The 19596-nt window shown below is 34.4% G+C and overlaps 1 protein-coding gene across 3 annotated transcripts in view; it reads right to left on the bottom strand.

Annotated features, from left to right (window-relative positions):
- Positions 1-15859, bottom strand: part of ALDH1A1 (aldehyde dehydrogenase 1 family member A1) — a 31319-nt gene extending 15460 nt beyond the window's left edge. The window contains exons 1-5 of one of the 3 annotated variants that reach the window (XM_066181314.1): positions 15775-15859; positions 15355-15473; positions 8029-8133; positions 4023-4163; positions 1045-1174 (exon numbers count right to left, since the gene is read on the bottom strand). In XM_066181314.1, coding sequence (XP_066037411.1) covers positions 1045-1174; positions 4023-4163; positions 8029-8133; positions 15355-15444 — 466 coding nt within the window. In that variant the 5' untranslated portion in view covers positions 15445-15473; positions 15775-15859. Of the gene's footprint in view, positions 1-1044; positions 1175-4022; positions 4164-8028; positions 8134-15354; positions 15515-15774 lie in introns of those variants that run through there. The other 2 variants (XM_066181313.1, XM_066181315.1) reach the window with 2 other exon arrangements.
- Between the last annotated feature and the right edge of the window lie 3737 nt (positions 15860-19596).

The following is a 19596-nucleotide window of genomic DNA, read 5'->3' as shown; positions in this document are numbered from 1 at the left end:
GAAAGATGGTAAAGTAGGGCACCAAATGTACTGGATACAATTTTAATTATAAATGATATTTTCAGAGTCTTAACTATGCAAAATCCATGAAGTACATCTGGATTCAATGTCTACCTTCTTCATAGCTCCAAGGTTTGATTTTTCCAGTCTGACTCTCTTTTTGCAGTGACAACCCTGCTTCTCAGTATGGCATGCACAGCACACCATTAAGCATTTCTCATTTCTTTTTTCTTTTATCACCTTTTTTTTTTTTCTTTTAAAAACTTCTCTTTTAAATACTAGGTACATATCAGACATTTTAAAATACTAGATCTTAGCTTAAATCAAATCCATTAAATATAAAATTCCCTTTGATTCAAATAAATATGTGTTCCATTAAACCTAGTATAGAGGTCTACAAGAGGCAAAAGAGTTGAAAGTATTTATCACTCTAGTTTTCCTTAATTCCTTCTTTATTACCTTTTCCTTAATTCCTTCTTTATTGCCTTTTCCTTATTCCTTATTTATTACAATTCTTTTCTTTGTCTTTCTGAGAGAAGGTAGCTAGAGAGACAAGGTTTTCATAGAGCTGCTTAATGGGAAAGGGAATGGAATGAAATTTTAGCAAATGCTGTTTCCTTATTCCTATCTCTTAGTACTTTTCCTAGTGCATTATCCAATCACTGAAGTAAATATTACTGCTTTGTGCTAATCTTTGCTCAAATATGTAGACACCCAGGTCTCCCTACTGTAGTCTTGTATAAACTATACATTGCTATGCAAAAGCAGCCAACTTAATTTCTTAGATGTACATACAGGTTAACTTTTTTTTGTCCATAAACAATACTTGTTAGTAGTGCATAGAACAAGAAATAAATGTGAAGACTTACACTAAATGTTTAAACTGAGAACTGTAACAAATCGTTAATAACTTATCTTAAAAACTTTCTAAAATATTTTCCTTTTGAGATATTCTTGGTGTTACACAACTTTTAGATTAAAGCCAGTTATTTACAGCTTGTGTTGGCCTCAGTTCTGTAGTTTTGTTATCTCAGAACTACTCACCCATTGGAACAGTACGCCCATGGATTTTATCAGCCCAGCCTGCACAGTAGCGTAAAGTTTTGATACAGGCACCCAAATCCATTAGATAGGCCGTGGAAAAGAGCTTCCCACCATCAATAGTTTCCATTGTCTGAAAACAACAGCAATTAAAAAGTTGATATCAAATACTGGTAACGGTCCTTTTGCTTGTGCTTTGTAATTTAGCTTTTGGTGGCTCACTTTGAGGATTTCAGGTTCAGAACAAACATTTAGATTAACTCCCCTCTGAAGAACACATTTTAAAAAGCTGAATTTACAGGTGAGAAATTTTCATTATGGTTTATTTGTACTGAGCTATGCAGACAGCATGATCACAATGCATTTGTCATGGTAAGGTTTACTCAAAAACATCTCTCCTATACATTATCATCAGATAGTTACATAGTTCTACTTTACGTTAAATATTCTGCAAGCACAGATCAAGAGATCAGGCAGGAGACAGTGCAAATAACTGATGCAAATAAAATGAATGGATTTCATAAAATATCAGCAATACTCAAATCTTGTAAAAAAATACCCTAAATGCACCTTGAGTGTTTGATGTGCAAAGGAAGGATCCGAGCCATCTTGAACTCTTAAGTGAAAAAAATTCATTATGAAAAATAAATGCTTATACAGAAGAGAGTCTCTAAATAGGGTTGCTTTTCAGCCAAATCTAAGGAATGTGGTTTGGATTAATTTCCATGCCCCTTACTATAGGGACATAAAGATCATGAGAAGCTCTTAAAGAGAATCAACATACTTTTGACACTTCAAGAATATTTTTCTCAAGCTTTCCAAAACAGAGAGATTGAGGACCTTCAATTTTATGAACAATCCTGTTACAATATTCAGCAGGAAGAGCCCAAGCTACAGTTTTAAGATCTAAATTACAATTTCAAGATGTAATCAGATTGACACTCTTTAGCACTTCAGGTTGGATCAACAGACTGATTCTCCAAGAACAGTTTTTCATCAACAACTCACCTGTGAAGTCCACTTTTTTAGTTAACTGAACACAGTTCAGGCACCATACTTGGGAAGAGAACAGAACAGAGAAGACAGCAATGCTTGATGGCTCTTAGCAGCAAGAACTGATTAAATGAGATATGCCTGTGCCATTCCAGGCAATATATGTTTTGGTACTGTTTTTGTTCTGTTTGGACATGGGAGAAAATTCTTCCCTGGCCTCAAACTTATGAAATCTCTAGCTTTCAACATCACAAGGGATTGAATCCTAAGCAACACAGTTCTCAGTTGCTCTTTCAGTACCTTGCTTTGACTGACTCTTTCAGCTGCCTATCAATAGTTCTGCTGAGCCTCTTAAGCATTTTATGAATAAATAAAGCACTGAAATGGAATAATTTTCATGCTGGTCAAATGCATGAACACAGGAAAATGACTTTGCAACGAGCTTTGGATATCTGTTTTGATCCCTAGTGTGCAGGAGTATGTGTTATTCTATAGTACCAGTTTTGCACGTAGGGTAAACTGTGAGTGGAGAAAATCTCTCTTCATCTAAGTCTGGAAAGCACATTATTCATACATACATTTTACAAAAAGGGAAATAGTTAATGAAGTGACTAAGTTGTAGGAAATATTAATAAAGTCAGTAAAATAGAGACTTGAGAGGGGCGCTAGAGAAAAGTGATTATTTCATATTATGAAAATGGCAAATGTGAACAAAAACTAATTCAATATTTCATCTTTCCTGTGGAAAAAAAGATTGGATCTTCATAATCTTTGCATTTTTAATGCCTTAAACTGTACAATAAAGAACCAAATGCCAGCTCATCCAATTATTTAATGGACAAGAGGGCATACTGCCCTAATCAGAATATTGCTCTCTTAAAATTTTAACTCTCTCAACTCAGATCTAGCATATTAAAGGACAGAAGTTCCATCCACACAAGGTTTCTCCTGAGAAAGTCTACTACAATCATAAGGACATATAATGGGCAACAGATGCTTTGCAGATTTTACATATCTGAGAGTTTAAATTTTATGAGCTTATCTATAGTATGTTTGTGGCTAATGGCTAAATACTTTAAAGTGTAACTAGATCTGTCTGAGTGATGATTCTGAATGTTGGATACTCCTCCTTCTCTAAATTTTTATGCTGCTTGCCGAAATCCAGGATTCATCTTCAGCAATAGCAATTATCCCACCTAAATTTTAATTCCAGAATGTGCTGGAAATAGCAGAGAAATCACCTTAATAACAGTATCATATGTGGAGTTTAAAACAAAAGAGGATAGTAGCCTTTATCAAATTGGTGGTATATTTCTATTTTACATGTCATTTCTTGCCTTAGTGCACAATCTGTAGGTGAGAGCATTACAACTTACATGCCTTCTGCTGAGTGTGGTAAAACAGCCAAAACACAATGGTTTGTAAAGAGAGGACATAAATCTCTAGAGCTCATGTTATTGTTCTTTTTCAAATAATCCATTGCTGCCTTTGGTTCTGGTTAAGCTTTATCATTCATAACTAGTTGCAAGCTGGAGTTAATGAAGGACCAGTGATAAGAAAATACAGAGTAATGAAATTCAAAGTTCCAGTTCTCACTTGTATAATCTATAAACATGGAGCCAGGCTTTGAATTTAGGCCTTGATTCAGGCTTTGATTTGAGTTTGGGCCTTGATTCAGACTTTGGTTTAGACAAGCATTAGCCATGTGATCAATGTTAGTGTGCCCTTAAGAATCAATGATTCAAACTACTGTGATTGTAGGTAGTTTAGGTATCATTTTAAAGTTAATCAAATACTCAAATACTTTGTGGATATAGAGTGTCAACAGACCGGAGTGCAAGCCAGCTTAGCTCTGTCCATTTGCTACAGAGAGGAAAATCAAGTATCGAGACAGCCTAGCTTTCCAAAGAGTAGGCATGTCAGACTTGTATCTTGCTTTAAAAATCAGGACTTTTTTCCTTGTCTTTCTGTTCAGATATCCTACTCACAGCTAAAATCAGGCGATCTCTTTCGACTAAGTCAGCTAGTTTATTCAAGAGCCTTCCTCGCTCTGAGGCATCCATGGTACGCCAGGTTGAGCCGAGCTCAAAAGCCTTTCTAGCTGCTTTCACTGCCTTGTCTATGTCCGCCTGTGGGGAAAACAAAAACACTGACATCATCAACAATTGGTTCTGTCAAAAGCCTTTCTTGCTGTTGAATGCGCAAAGTTTAGCAAAAGCTTAACATAAAGTTTGAATAAAGAGGAACAACCCCAATCTAACCAAAATTAGTATCAGTAATGTTAAATACGTGAGTTATTTTCTTTCAAGCGCTTCTGTTGCTATTTCAGCAAGGTAAAATTCTATGAGAAACAGAGGAGTTCTCAAAGTTTCCAAATTAAAAATATATAAAGGAATGCTATTTTTAAAATTTAGATTTTTAAGCCCTTTCCTATGCACCAAGAACTTACATTGATGATATAATTTAATTCTTTTATTTACAAAGAGATTCTTAAGTCTACAAGGTAAATGCTTAATTACTCATCATCTGAAACTGTCTTACTATCTTACTATCTGACCAGGTTAGAAAAGCCCGTTCTTTAGGATGTCTCATAAAATACAAATTTATTATTAAAAAAGACAAATCAATATGTCTATTTTTGAAAGTTTTAAGAAATATTTATGTTTAAAATTACTTTAAAAATTAAAAACAAGCCAGGTTTAAAACACTAATCTTAAGAATTTTGAAGTCTAAACACTGTCTTTGCATATACCAGATAATTTGTTATTCAATTAATGTTTTTTATCGCATATTTTGTTGTTTATAATTTGGTGTTCTCTATAGAATAACTCACAATGAAATTATCCTGTGCAAAGGGTGTTCCATGGTTTAAGAAAAAACTATGACTATTTCTTGAAAAAAGGCTTTTATTACTTGAATTCTTCAGTATTTCAAAATTCTTGTAAAATTTACCAACTAAAACAGTGATGTGAAAAAGGTTTATTCTAGATTTTCTTCAGAAACGAAAAATTTTGAGAAAAAAAGAAGAAAAAAGATTTTCTACATATGCCACATTTCCCAGAGAAATTTTCATGTAATGTTGGAAGCATATCTTTCAAACATTTTTGTTTTGCTGTGTGCTAATATCTCCTCCAAGGAAATCATTATCAAGGTTGAATAAGCCAGTGAATTCAACAAAGTCAACACTGTAGTCAATTGTTTTAAACATGAACCAGATCTTGAATCTTTAACTGGTGTTGGTAGCTATCAACCAATTTTAAGAAGCTGTTAGAGGGTTGTGTTAGTGGCTAGGAAAGCCCAGCACAGACCTGTGAGGCAGAACATCACAGAACTTCCAAAACTTTTTCCAGGAAATTTGGAAAAAGATAGGAAGGAGCTGTATGAGTAGCATTGCCATTCCTAAAGAATAATACGGACCAGTCATGTACACCAGGTAGCTGGAATGAAAGAATGAAAGAATGAAAGAATTTCTTTTTTTCAGAATCAATCAGTATGTTGTCAAACACCTCGTCACTATCTGTGATCCCAATCATAAATTTTCTGTCTTTGCAATAGGAATCAAGGGTTGTGGCTTGGGCTTAACTGGAAAAGGAGAAGGGAAAGATGTCATATGAATACAATGATGTAAATTAAAGTTACATTGTCTGGTGTTCCTTCTGCTGGAAGTGGAGAAATAATTAAAACCAAGAAAAACAATATAAGAGTAATATAGGGCTGTGAATGAAAAGTAATAAAAAAATTGTTCTTCAATTGTATGAAATTTAATTTCACTACATAAATCTACACTGAGTATAAAGACTCCTTTCTGAGCCAGCTGAGATTTTTTCACAGAAATACCTTTAGTTTACATATGCTGACCATTTGGTGAGCTGCTTTATTATTACTAAGGGCCTTTAGGTTGAAGAATGTAGTATGAATGAGCCATCAAACTGGAAGAAAACAGTTCTCACCCACATGTATGTCTGTTCTTTGTAATCTCCTCTTGTTTTTTAAAATACCACTGCAAGGCAGCAGACAGCCCTGTGTTAACCCTATTGGATACACAAATTAAATTCCTAAAATCTCTTGGCTCATTATCTGAAGTCTAGTCTCTTGCATATTAGGTTCATAATGACTGTGTAATTTACTAGATCTGCACAATTCACTAGCCAATTTAGTTAATAGCAGTTGTCATTACCTATTAGTTTGCAAAATTATTGAAGAGAAAGCAAACCTGCATGTTGAATAGTATTATCTCTGTATTTAATGAGTTGTTAGAGAGCTTGTAAGGAAAGAAATCTACAAAAATCTTGAATGGTAACTGAACAGTAGCCAGTTATGAGTAATTTAATTCAGAGATAATAAATTATCGGTGTCTCGGCACTATTTATAGATAGCTGGTATTAAAGAAAAGTAAAACCTTTGAAAAACTTCAAATTTTTAAATTTTAAAAAATTATTTCACTCCAGGTGAAATAATTAAAATTCAGACTTTCTCAGCCATGTTTTTTTTCTAAGAAAATGTTTAAAATGTGTCTTCATTTTGACCTTCTTAGTAATTTGTGGTCACTACTGCTCAAGGACTAGACAACATTAGAGACAAAGATTATTAGGAAATCATGATGAGATTACAGACCAGAGTAAAAAAGATTTAATTCAAAGATGATTCTGATTGTATTTCTCAAAAGAGAATTTTATTTCAGTGTGAATTTCTATACTCTGGAAAAGCTTTTTATATTGGCAATTTTTTTTTTTTGGTGAACCTATAACACAGACAAACTTATAAGTTTTACATTAGTTCTACCGGATAAAAAGGTGTTTAACATTTTGATGCTATGCTTAAAAAAATGCTTGTTATACACAACATTCTAGAGATGCACATTTCTTGATTAAAATGAATATGTCATTTTGTGAGAAATGTGAAAAAAATTTCACTTTTGGATGCAAGACTGACTTTGAAATGGAAATGTAGAAAATTAAATACATATGTGCAAGAACCAACCCAGTAATTATAAAATCAGCTTTATTTCCAGTTAGAGTCATGTGAACTGAAAATAAAATCTTCACTTTTGTATTTGTTTTCTAAGAACATATTTAAAAAAACCCCAATCCTTTCTTTGGTTAGCACTTTTAATGCTGTTAAGCACACTATCTATCCTATTAAAAAAAAAAACCAAAACACCAAAAAACGACCAACTTCCTTACATATATAGTAGAACTAGCAAATCCTGTTCGTAAGAAAGACAATAACAAAAAATACAGAGATTAGGGCTTAGGTTTTCATTATATCTTTGATTACATGGCATCTCTCTCAAACTTTCCACAATAGAATCTCATAAATATATATAAAAAAGGTTTCTTTGCAGTCTTCAATGATTTTTTAGTTATCTGCTTAATTGATTCAACATGCTTTAAGGAGATCAGTTTGGGAGGAATTAGTAACTGTTGGACTACCTTCAGCTTCAAAGTAATTTTTAGGACTATGTTCCAATACATTTTTCACTAAACCAAATATTTGAAGGAGGCAGTATTGAGAATACATATAGCTAAAATACACATGCTAATGATCATCTTCACAAAATTTGTGGGAAATGATAAGTATTTGTCCTTTTTATATTTTCTGTGAGGAAAAGCCTTATATAAATGTGTAATGAACAAGATTATATTACGTTGTAATAAAGAAAACATAACAGAAAAAATAAAATCCCAACTAAATTTTTAGATGTCAATGATCACAGATAAGAAAAAGAATCAATAATATTAGTAAAACATATCAGAAAAAAAAGTTTCTTCAGAATGTTTCTCATATGAGCCTAAGGTAAATCATTATCAGGGTCTCTTTACCAAAAAAAAGATATTATGGCTTATTAAAAAAGGGTTTGTGAAAGAAGGTGTACAGGATGAAGCAAGTACATCTGAGGTGATGTTTTACATCACACAAATGTCTGCTTGCCTTCCTGCTTTTAAGATACACTGAAAGTAAAGTTACAGCTAAGGGCAATAAAGAAAACCTTACCTTGTCGCCCTCTTCAACCTCACAGATTTTCTCTTCATTTGCAGGGTTAAAGACTGCAAATTTTTTACCACTGACTGAATCATGCCATTCATTGTTTATAAATATCTGCAGGGGAAGAAATAGTACAACAATACTAGTAACACATATATAGCTGTTGTCTGTTATAAGTTTTAATGAATAAACCTACCTTTCATAGCTGAGAGCTGCCAGACTGACAGATGTCTGAACTAAAACTGGATAGCTGTTACTACATTATTCTGAAGAGATGAGTAATCACATACACACTTAACCAAGATAATTTTTTAAAAATTGATTTCCTTTGGAGAGGCAATCTTTGTCCACATTGCATGTTTTTGTTGTTTTTTTTCTTGTCATAAAAATAAGCTGCTGTAAAGGGGTCCTTCCTCTCTGTGAAGTACAAGTGAGGCACAGCCCTGAATGACCTATAGAAAACTACCTGAGTTTCCCATGCTCACAGGGTTGGTAACAATGAAGAGCCTTTCTGTTACACAGCCTGACAGAAGTAAATCCAGTCCTTGGATTTAGTAAGTACAGTATATGGAATTAAGAATATCTTGGAGACCACTGCTGTATTCAGCTTTGTTTTTATTTATCTTCACTCTCTCCTGAAAAAAAAAAAAATCCCAACCAAAACCAAACCAAAACCCCCAAAACAAATAAAACCAATAGCAGGTGTTGTTTTTTTTTTTTTTTTTTTTTGTTTTGTTTTTTTTTTTGTTTTTTTTTTTTTTTTTTTTTTTTTTAAATTGAAGCTGTGACTGAAAAAACCCTATCATAGTTAATTGAACGAGTTAAAGAATCACAGAATGGATAAGGCTGGAAGGGACTACAGTGGAGTCAAATGGTCCAATCTCTCTGCTCAGGTAGGTTTATATTAGAGCACATTGCACAGAATTGCACCCACATGGTTCTGTGTGCTTAGGACATGCATAAGTACCTCAGAGTGAAATTTGGGTTACTTATCTCTGCTCACAAATGCAAAACAGAGCCTGGGACTTACCAGTGGGTGTACAAGACCTGTACTACTCTAGAGCCTGCCATCTCTTGGGCACTTGGTAAAATGGTCAAAGTGATTCAATTTATTTTCTACCTGTAGGTTATCCTTGAAACAGGAAGGAAATGCTCATTGAAAAGTCCTGATAAATGCACAGCTGTAGAAGAGAGGAGGAAAAGTTGCTAATAAGGGTTTTGTATGTTGCTTCTTGAAGCGGACATGATAACATACACAGTCGAAAGTTAACTACAAAGCTAACCTGTCCTTCTCTGCCTGAACCTCTGTGATCTCTGAGTTCAAGTCAGTGCTAAAATGGGTGTGCCATGCTAAGATATCCTCCCAGTACCTTGAGCCCACCTTGATGCTGCTGGGCTGGTGCCCTCCCTTCTCTCTGTCTTCCAGTGCCATTGCACTGTGAGATCTCATTTTTTCTCATCTGTCAGGACATGTCAGGCTCTGACTCACTGTAACAGGTATTTTTGAGTTCAAATTGTGCTTCTCTCTAGAGTCAAGGCATCTTGCCCCACAGTTAGTCACTGGAATCTAGCAGTGAGGCCAGCTAGCACTCTCCATTAGGACAACAAACCTAGTGCTGCTGCTTAGAGTAACAAGAACATTGAAAGAGAAAACTAGAAAATACTTTGGTGTAGGCAAAGTAGATGATGGCTGGCTGAGGGCAAGACAATATCAAGACACCAGTACGTCAGGATAAATGCTTTTTGACACAGAAACTTGAGGAATAAATCCTTCCACCACAACCACATATGTTATTAAAATGTGACAGATTTCAGGGAATAATTTTTCTGCATAGTATTAAAACTGGTTGAGAAATTTTCAATAATTGGTGAATAGTTTATTAAGAATCATCAAGATTGATAAAGTTAATATCTAAATGGATATGGCAAAAATATGTTAATATATTAATATATCCTGTCATATATTAATACAGTTCTGCATGTTTCTATTTGTCTTTATGTGGGCAACTTACACAGTGTCATTGCCATCTCTGACCATCAGAACTGACCAGCAAACTGAAAAAAATATTTAAGTCCATAGAAATTTCTGATAGGTGATGAAGCAAGTTATAAGAATATCCACACAAAATTGCAATTGTGGTGAAAGGACAAAGACAGCAGTGAAATGGTTAATATTAAAAAAGACATTGCCAAGAGAAGAGACAAAGTAAAAGGTAAATATTAACATAACACTGCTATGATGTTACAGTATGCCAAATTCATATCTGTCTGTGAAAGGAATAATAGAAAAACATACCATTTTTGGAAATATTTAAAGTGCTTGTTTAAGTACTACATTTATTGCACCAATCAATATCACCCATAAAATTAGTTAAGAATACATTTCTTATTAATGTTTCTAATACCATTTCTGTTTAAAACATAACTTCATTATATTTTATGTATATACAATATTGTATCAGAGTTGTATAAATCAAACTACACAGATGTCTTTCATAAGCTAGATAGGAGCCTTGCGAAATGGGGGTAAGCAAGACGGGAAAGGAAAAAGTCAAAACTCTCATGTAAGCTGTATTAACACATCTTGTGCAGCTGTACTCATTAAAGTGCATGCAGCCATGCCCATAAAATGCTGTGAAGTGTTTGCTACAAACAGGATGTGGATCTCTAAATCCAGGCAACACTGAAGTACCAGCTAACAGCAGCCTCCAGCAACAACCCTGACCTGCTGAGGAAAACAACATTTGGGATCGTCTTACAATAGGTCACAATTATAAGATTTAATAGTAAAATAGTAAAATACAATAATATTTTGTCAGTGAGCCAGAACTCCACTGACAGCTCTTCAGATATAAATGCAAAGGACCTACCCCTCTGTGGCAGGTGCTGTGCAGTGAGTTTTCTGTAGTGACTGACTATGGCCCAGGAGGTTTAGGGCTACAAATTCTTGCGAAGATTTAGAAATATTGGTACAGATGTTTTGTAACTGTTATTTCACTGGAATTTTAGAAGAGAAGATTTTTATTATTATTATTTCCACAACCCAAAGAGTTAATGACTGTTCAGATTTCTTTGAGTAGAACTGGAAATACAGATTCCCAGTAGATGAGACTGTACACTGTTAGAGCTTGGTATTTTAAAAAAAGCACAGGCAACATCAGTCAAAAGGACCCAGATGTCTTTATTCCTCAATGTCATAGGGCAATAAAATCATGAATTTCTGAAATGATTGACTTCAGTTCAAATGATCTAATACAATCTATTTGATGTTGAAGTTACCTTCAAGACTACAGTATTTCTGTCCTTGTTTACACAGTTGATTTTGTCACTCAGATGACTTAAGCAGAGAATGGAGACACAAGACCTGAACTTTGCCTTTTTTTCTGCCATCCCCGTGGTTTATTTTCTTCAGTCCTGGAGTATTTAGAAAGAACTGTGAATTCATTTTGAAGTATCTGCTAGATGGGAAGTGCCATATTCGTATCTGTGCTGCATGAGGGAAGAAGGCATTTTACTCTGCACAGCTTTGCCTCAGACAAACAACACCACAGCTCTGCTGAAAGAAATTTTAGGGTCTTTATATTAGGTTTCATCATCTTCTGAAATGTAACTTTTTGCTTAATTTTCCTTAGAATACGGACTGCCTTTTTTGCGGGCTCAATATTGTGCAGGCTGTACAGGCTTTCAGGCTCCAGTGCCTCTGCAAAAAAACTTAAAAATAGAGCTTAAAAAAAAATTCTGCTGTTGCACTGATCCCATATTCAGTCTCTTTCTAAAAACTCACTGTTTGTTAGGGAGGAATTTTTATATATTTCACTAATACTTATTTACATTATAATTTATACAGTGATAGAGTCAAGAAAGGTAATGGAACTAAGTAAAATGTGGGCCTTCCCTAACTTAGCTATTAAAGGTAGCTTTTAAAACATGGAAATAAAGGTCTAAGCTATCTTCTGTTTAGATATCAGAAACTCTTCCAGACTTTCAGTATAAGAAAAAGCAAAGCCTATTCCCACCTTAAATCTGCCCCTGTCTATAACAATTTTTTTCTTGACAATACTTTTCAAATAAGCCCAGTTTCTTACAGCTATAAAAGTGATCACCAGATTTGAACCCTTGCTCGTCTGACTACTCTCAGGCTTTGCCATGTGGACTATGGGGGATTACATACCCAGCCTAATTTTACAGGCCAGGAGCAATGAGGAGACACCAGGGCTGAGGCTGGACATGTGCTGGAGGCAGTTCAGCATCACTCCTGTGAGATGGTGCACAGTGTTGAATAAGTGTTGTACCTGTTCACTCCTGCTTACATAGATTGTGACAGCCATTCAGGTATTCTTGAGTACAATAACTCACTAAAAATTTACTTGGCAGTAAATTTTACAGATACATCTAAGACTAAAAGTTTCGTGGTCCAAGAGGAGGCTCATTTCAAGTTAAAATTTACTAGTCTCAAAATATGTCATGGAATCTCACTGTATTCTTTGAGCAATAAAATTAAAATATGTGGCATTTATTAAGGTACTACCAAAGAATGAAAAATTTAAGCTTTAAACAAATATGTCAATATAGACGCTGCTGTGAAATCTCTTTCTTTTCTCCCCTCAGGTTTTTCCTTACAAGAAGCTTATATTTGGCTAATATTTCATGTAACTTCTTTTCCCTCCCTTTCAATATGCTAATATTGATGCAGGAATTACATTTTACTGCTGTAATGGACTAATAATTACAGAACATACTCTTTCCATTAAATATTATGTATTTTTTTTGATTTTCCATTTAGTGGCTCTGTGTCCACAGAGTGAGCTGATCTTAGAAAGAATAAGTTTCTATAGTACCTTTCTAACTCACTACCTTTCCCCAGATATTCCAAATAAATTTTTGAGCTTTTATGCCTCACCTTTGTTTTTGAAGCTAGTGGCTGCAGCATTTTAATGTTCGGCTACAATTTTTCTTTAACTCAGAGTATTTTACCCTTCCACACTTCCTGATATTCTATGTGTAGCTTAGCAAAAGAATGTTCAGCCCTTTTCTCCCCCTCAGGTAATTTGACAACCTAATGATTAACTAATCTGAGTTTCCCTGATTAAAGGAGTGTTATAGGGTTTAGTGTATGTGAAAGCACCATGACAGAAAGCATTTGTCAAGCAATCATTGTCTAATTCCTTAGTGTTGACTAAGTAAAATATTTACTAAGACATTTTTAGCTATCTACCAAAACTCAGTGGGTTAATGGAAATCTTTAAAGGAGGTTCATATATGAAACCAATTCAAGATTACTTTATGGTTCAAAATACAAGCCAATTTCAGTGTTTAAAATACATTTGATTTGATGTCTGAAAGTCAAATATCATGAAGAGTGTTAAGTTTTATACCATATATAAAAGGCTTACTCTGAAATATAGTTATGCCCATCTACAGATTTAGTTAAGTGAACTCTATGAAAAGCCACAAATGATCCCAATCATAGAAAATAAAATAGGAAGACTGTTAGGTAAACGGAGTCCTTGGAACATCTCTGGCAGATCTCTCTTCAGATTCTTCTCTGATGACTGTTGGTATTATGTAATGTTAGAAAAAGAGAAATTGGAGGTTATGAAGATGAAGGATCTGATTCTGGCTGATTTAGACAGAAAGGTTAATACATCAGCAGTAATTAGTGTGTCCCTCACTTTGATCCTTCCAGTGTTACTAGTCACCCACATCCCATGTTCTAACTTGTATGAGACAGGAGAAGAATGGGTTGGGTAAGAGCACAAGAGTGCAAAGACATTAAATTGTGGGATGAGTGTTGTGTATGGGGTGACAACTTTATTTTCCCAACTGCCTATCTCTCAGTACACTGCTGGGTCTCTCAGAAAATCCTGTGTGATATTTGAAGATGGGAGGAAAGCATTGCAAATATCAAATATCCACAGACATGTGCTAGGTTTTGTAAACAAGTGCATTGCATTTCTACACAGAGTTTATATGCAACTTTTAAGGAAATGGTACCTATTGTCAAGGCAAAAGAAACATTTATTATGTGACACTCTCCTTGATTGCGCAATACAAACTAGACTTTTCAACAGTGTTAGCTTGTGGTTGCTTCTTGTACTAACAAAATAGATTTTTAATAATGAAATATTTTAGAGGATGGAAATATTTACAGGAATTTGCATATTCAGTTACATCAGTTGGTGTTTTTCTCATATTAGTTGTTTTCCTTTAGAAAACTAAAAAATCAAAAAGTGATTTTTTTTTTTTTGAGACAGGAAGAGCAGTAGCAGGCTATCACATGGCATAACTATATATATTTCCTGTTAAATATTTACAAAGTAAGATCCTACAAGATTTACTCAAAAAAGACATGGTTAAGTTTTTTCCATTAGCAAAAAGGATAGCATGGAATTTAAAAGAAGTAATTTAGGTGAATACTTGCTTTAGGAAAAGAATCTTAACAGTGGTTCTAGAAAATAAAATTATTTCCCTTGCAATGGTATCAAGAAAAATAAAAGAATAGTAACCAAGAATCTCCGGAGTTAAGAAGTCCTTTCTGATCAATTCAAACCTGAATGTTTCAGAGGGCAAAGTTTCTGCCAACACTTTGAAAAAAGTTCTAGCAGATATCTCTGTGTTACAATACAATATTACAACATACAACAAGCAGAGTCTTTTAAAGCTGGAAACATAAGTCTGGATTCAGACCTTCTTTATCTGTATATTTTTAACTCTATATGGAAAGAATTTTCTGTTTCAAGAAGTTTATGGTAATATTGCATAGTTAGATTGGTAGACTAGATTTGGTTTATGAGATATTTGTTTACCTGAAAAGCAAATTCAAAACCAGATTAATTTTCTCTAATGTAACCATAATATGTGACGAGAATTTATTTTATTTTAGTTTTGTTTTCACACTCCCCTTTCCGTGTAAGCTTATCTGGTATAATTATTTGAATCTGCTTATAACACAATGCAATATGCTAACATTTTAACTTGCTGTTTTAATTCACTGTTCTGGAAAAAATATAGTAGAAATATTTCATTCTTTGCTCCATTTATACTTTATGGTAAACTTACCATTGATGAAAATTTGTTTCAGGGGAAAACCAACACCCACACCAAATGAAATATGGAACAATTCTATCATGCATGCACATATAGGTGCTTTAAATTAGGTTAAAAGGATCACTGAACATCACTTGCTAATATGTGTAAAATCAGAATTCAGACAGAATAAACATTTTAAGCACTGATCTACAGTGGCTTACATAGTTCATATAAGGTTAAAATGAACACATCCTACTGTCTGAAGTGAATGCATAAGAAAGATTAGGAAAAGCAAGTGCTACTAACCTTGGTGTACTTAATTTTCAGATCTTTTAATGGTTCTGGCAGTGCTGGCATTGCTGGAGCAGGATTGCCATCTGAACCTTGCTTCTTCATGTTTTCAGTTGAGAAGTTTGAGGACGTTCCTGAAACACAGGTGAAATAAGGTATAAAGGGAATAGAGTGATTTTTGCCCTGACTGAGCTCTTGGCTTTATTTGTGCTTTTTTATCTGAACCAGCCATGGTATATTTGCATACGGGAATATGATTGGATGAAAGAATTCATTGCAAAGAGAAAATGACACTACTTATTTTTATGACCAAAAGCAACAGCCTTTTAAGTGAGCTGAGACCTCGATGAAGCACATGCTGCTGAAACAATCTGCCTAGGCAGACACTATGAATTCCTTACTGGGGAACAGAGCTTAAGGCCTGTAAAATCTTACCTGTAAAATTGCTTTCTCTCAGCAGGCTGGTATCCAGATTCTAAGGGAACCTCTTCTCGTACTTGAAGGCAGTTCTGAAGGTAAAGACAGACTTGTTAGCTCTGAAAACAAACCAAGCCCTAGAAGGTTGATGAGAATAATTGCCAGAGCTAGAAAATATTAATTAAAAACCAAACCACCTTAAGATACATTTTAACATGTTCAGAGTACATTAGGAGTACTATAATTAATGTCTGTTTTGTAGCTCGCAGAGATAAGGGAAGACTATGGTGATAAAAAGTCCTTCATGTGTTTTTCAAGAAATGTGAAGGAGGAAAAAAATGATCAATCCAGAAAAAAATTCTCCCCAGAGAGAGTTAGGCAAAAACTTGTCGTTTTTTCTTCAAGACAGCACCACAAATTTAAGGACAAAGTTTTTGACACAGTGCCCTTTGGAATATCTAAGGCCAAAACAAATTGTTCAATAGACTAGACTTTTCTATTTTGATTGGAACCTACTTTTCTGTTCTGATTATTCTAAAAAAACATATATCTCGCACAGGCAAATCATTTTATAAGATATAACAAACTTTTTTTTTCATCCAGTCTTGCCTTTTATGAATAGTGGTCCTGCTTTTATATGCTAGGCTTCTGATTAATGCACAGTGGATCCACACCACAGATATAGAATGAAATTATCTTATTGCTTTCATTGAGACTACATAAATGCTTGGTGAATTCACTGCTCACAGTTATTTCATGTGTCAGGCACCATCTAAATCATCTGTCAAAGGAGGACCTTTAACTGATGGATGAGACAAGACATGCATTAATTGTATTTCACATGCTTTCTGAATTAAAGTGCATGCCGTAATTATTATTGATGATTTTTGTGTTTGGGCATATGTTTTGAGCAAGAGTTTCTGAAATTTAGATAAGTTCAAGTTATTTCTGGATGACAGAGAATTCTTTTGTCACAATAGTAATTTCTCAGTGAGGTGTAAAGAGCTGTGTGAACTGAAACAAGTTTCAGCCATTCACCTTGTCTTGTGAAGGAAGGGCACCCATTCCCATTGCTAAAACTACTGTGATATTGAAGGTTTCCTGCTCACTTGTGTACTTTTAGATGCATTCATCAGCTTTTCTGCCTTAGCTGTCTGGCTGAAGACATCTAAACATAGAACAGTATGTTTTAAAGTTTTTTGAGTAGCATTTTCAGATTTTAACATTTTGGGTTACAGTGTTTTCTTGCTTTAGAGAATGTCTTTGATTCTCATGTCCCATGCAGAAAACAGAATGTCTAAAGAGGGTTTGTTCATTTCTACTTGGAATATAACTTTTCAGTCCTATTCTTGTGTAGAATATTTTTTTTTTCAGATTTAGACACTGAAGTCTACTCTAGCAATCTTCCTACCACTAATTTCTCCATTAACCACAAACAATTTGTCTCTAGATAATTCCCCTGAAAATTGCACAAATTTGTCTAACTGGAGATGCAAAACAGAGATCAGTGGATTTCTCTGGTTTCAGGTAAAGCAAAGGTCTTTCTCACAGATGAGAGTGTTTTAAAAGCATTCTCATTTAGGTACCATTGTATACCAAATTTTTTTTAAAAACATTTATTCAAGAAGTTAATTATTATATCTTCTTGTGAAAATGGTATCATGCATTTTCTTTCTGCATCCATAAAGGACAGCCTGCAATCTCTGTAGACAGGCTTTAAAGACGAAATGGCAGAATGAAAACTTTCATCTTTTCCAAATCACTGTTTTGTTTTACACACCATTTATTCATTTAAGACATACTTTAGCCTCCCTTTTCTCTTTTTGTTTCCCTCTTTCACCCTTGGATTTCATGAATCATACTGATTTTCCTATTTATTTTCAGCCTAGGAATGCTTTTAGCCTAATGCAGAAAGTATTTTATTTCCCTCATATGCCATCTTCCTGTTTATTGTAGTTTTCTGCTATTTTCATTCTGTCATTTTTCCCCATCCTGAGTCACAACTCCTTCACATTTCACCTAAATAATGATATGCAATGCAAGAACAGTAACTATTTATAGGACTGTACTATTATTCCAAGTAGTGAATTACACAACACTTGGATATTACAACATTGAAGCTTACGTAGTTTTGTTGTTAATATTTTCTTAGAAATGTTGTATTCTATCTAATTTTTTCCTTTCATTTCAATAATTTGGTTGTTACTTGTTACCTATTCACTACTGAAGGAAAGACCCCAGAGACTCCACATCCTGGGAAAGCATTTGTTTTCTGACTTTGTGACACTGCTTTCTATATTCCAAATCATAATAATTATTCCGGTTCAAAACTACCAAGTTCCCCTGTTTAATACAAGTTCAGAGAGGAAAAAGAGTAGAGGTCTACCTTGCAAGTCGTGATTAAGCTGTGATATGCCTGGCTGAATGACATTGTCTGTGGTAGAACACCAGTGGCTGTATGACTTATGTCACTCTGTGCCAGGAAGTTAAGTAAAAGTTTTATGCTAGAAAAAAAGTTGTAAATAGTTTTTGTATGTGTCTCTTCTCAAAGATTGAAAGAAAAAAATAAGAACCAAACACAGCATACCAAAATACAAATTCCCCTCATATCTGATCATACAGTGGGGCATGAAAAATGTTGTAACATTTTCACTGAGTTCTTTGTAGTCTAGGTGGGCAAACTATTAGCCTTATATTGAGGCTTGTTGCAGCCCCATATTCATTACTTGAGATTTATTCTAATAAGAAGTGCACAGTTGAAGGCAGAGCCTCTAGTTGGGCTAGCTGGCAATCCGACCAATGAAACCCAAGTGTCACAAGAACAATCCAGATGTGACCTGTGACTGTATTCTTGTCCCTAAACACAGTGTTACTTACATCTGTAATGCCCTGGCCTATCCTAGCTACCCTGAGATACCAGGCCAGGAACGATTTTTTGATTTTACTTGGCATTTTTATATCAGTGTATGCTGAGTTAGTACTGTCTGAAAGTCATGATTTTGTTCTATGCCCTTCTAGCATTTCATAGAGAAACATTTCCTTTATATTGTAGACGAAGATTATTCTGAGAATTTTGTTAATTCAGAAATTACTTTGATTTTTCTAAAGGCCATTAACTCTTGGAATTTTACCCCATAAGTAGGCACAAGCTTGTATTTTTTCTAAACAGTCTTTTTTTTCTCTTTTGTTTTCCATTTTTTTTTTTTTTTTTTTAAATGACTGCCATATTGTCTTCCAAGTCAGTCCAGGTGTCTCCATTCTCTGGCAACAGGGGACAATTGACCTAATCTTTGTATAAAACTGAAATTTGTAATCATAGTAGTAACAGAATCTGGTCCATAATTTTCTATACAAAAAAGCCTTGATCTTCATATATTTGATCATTAAAGAAATCTAATTCTTATTTTGTTCTAGACATGCTCAAAGGTTCATAGATCAGATAAGCCTGCATGTATTTAGCGGTTGGAGGACATTAGAGTGCAACGACTTTATTGCAGGTAAACAGAGAGTAGATGATCTCTACCTTTGGGTTTGGTCACTTACAGCTCTGGAAACTTTTCAAGCCAAATATCTCTCTCATCCGATGATCAATCAGAATTACAACCTGAATTCCACAATGCATTCTAAAAAGGGAACATAACAACCTAAGTAACCTCTACAACCCTGCTATAATTTAGAACACTGGAGGTAAATAATCTTCTATGCTGACTTACACAGTACTGTCCAAAGTTCTCTGGAGTAGGAGTTGCACAGGATACGCTGCTGCACTCAGTAGTTGTATTGCACCACCTATGCTGAATTCAGACTGAGTCTTGAGTGCTGAAGTAAATGCTTTATAAA

The sequence above is a fragment of the Chamaea fasciata genome, unplaced genomic scaffold (genome assembly GCF_029207755.1).
Source record: "Chamaea fasciata isolate MVZ Bird 193981 ecotype frontalis unplaced genomic scaffold, bChaFas1.0.hap1 SCAF_4, whole genome shotgun sequence".
In the NCBI taxonomy this organism is placed as follows: domain Eukaryota; kingdom Metazoa; phylum Chordata; class Aves; order Passeriformes; family Sylviidae; genus Chamaea; species Chamaea fasciata.
The sequence above is the reverse complement of the archived record's forward strand: the minus strand, read 5'-3'. Positions and strand labels throughout refer to the sequence as shown.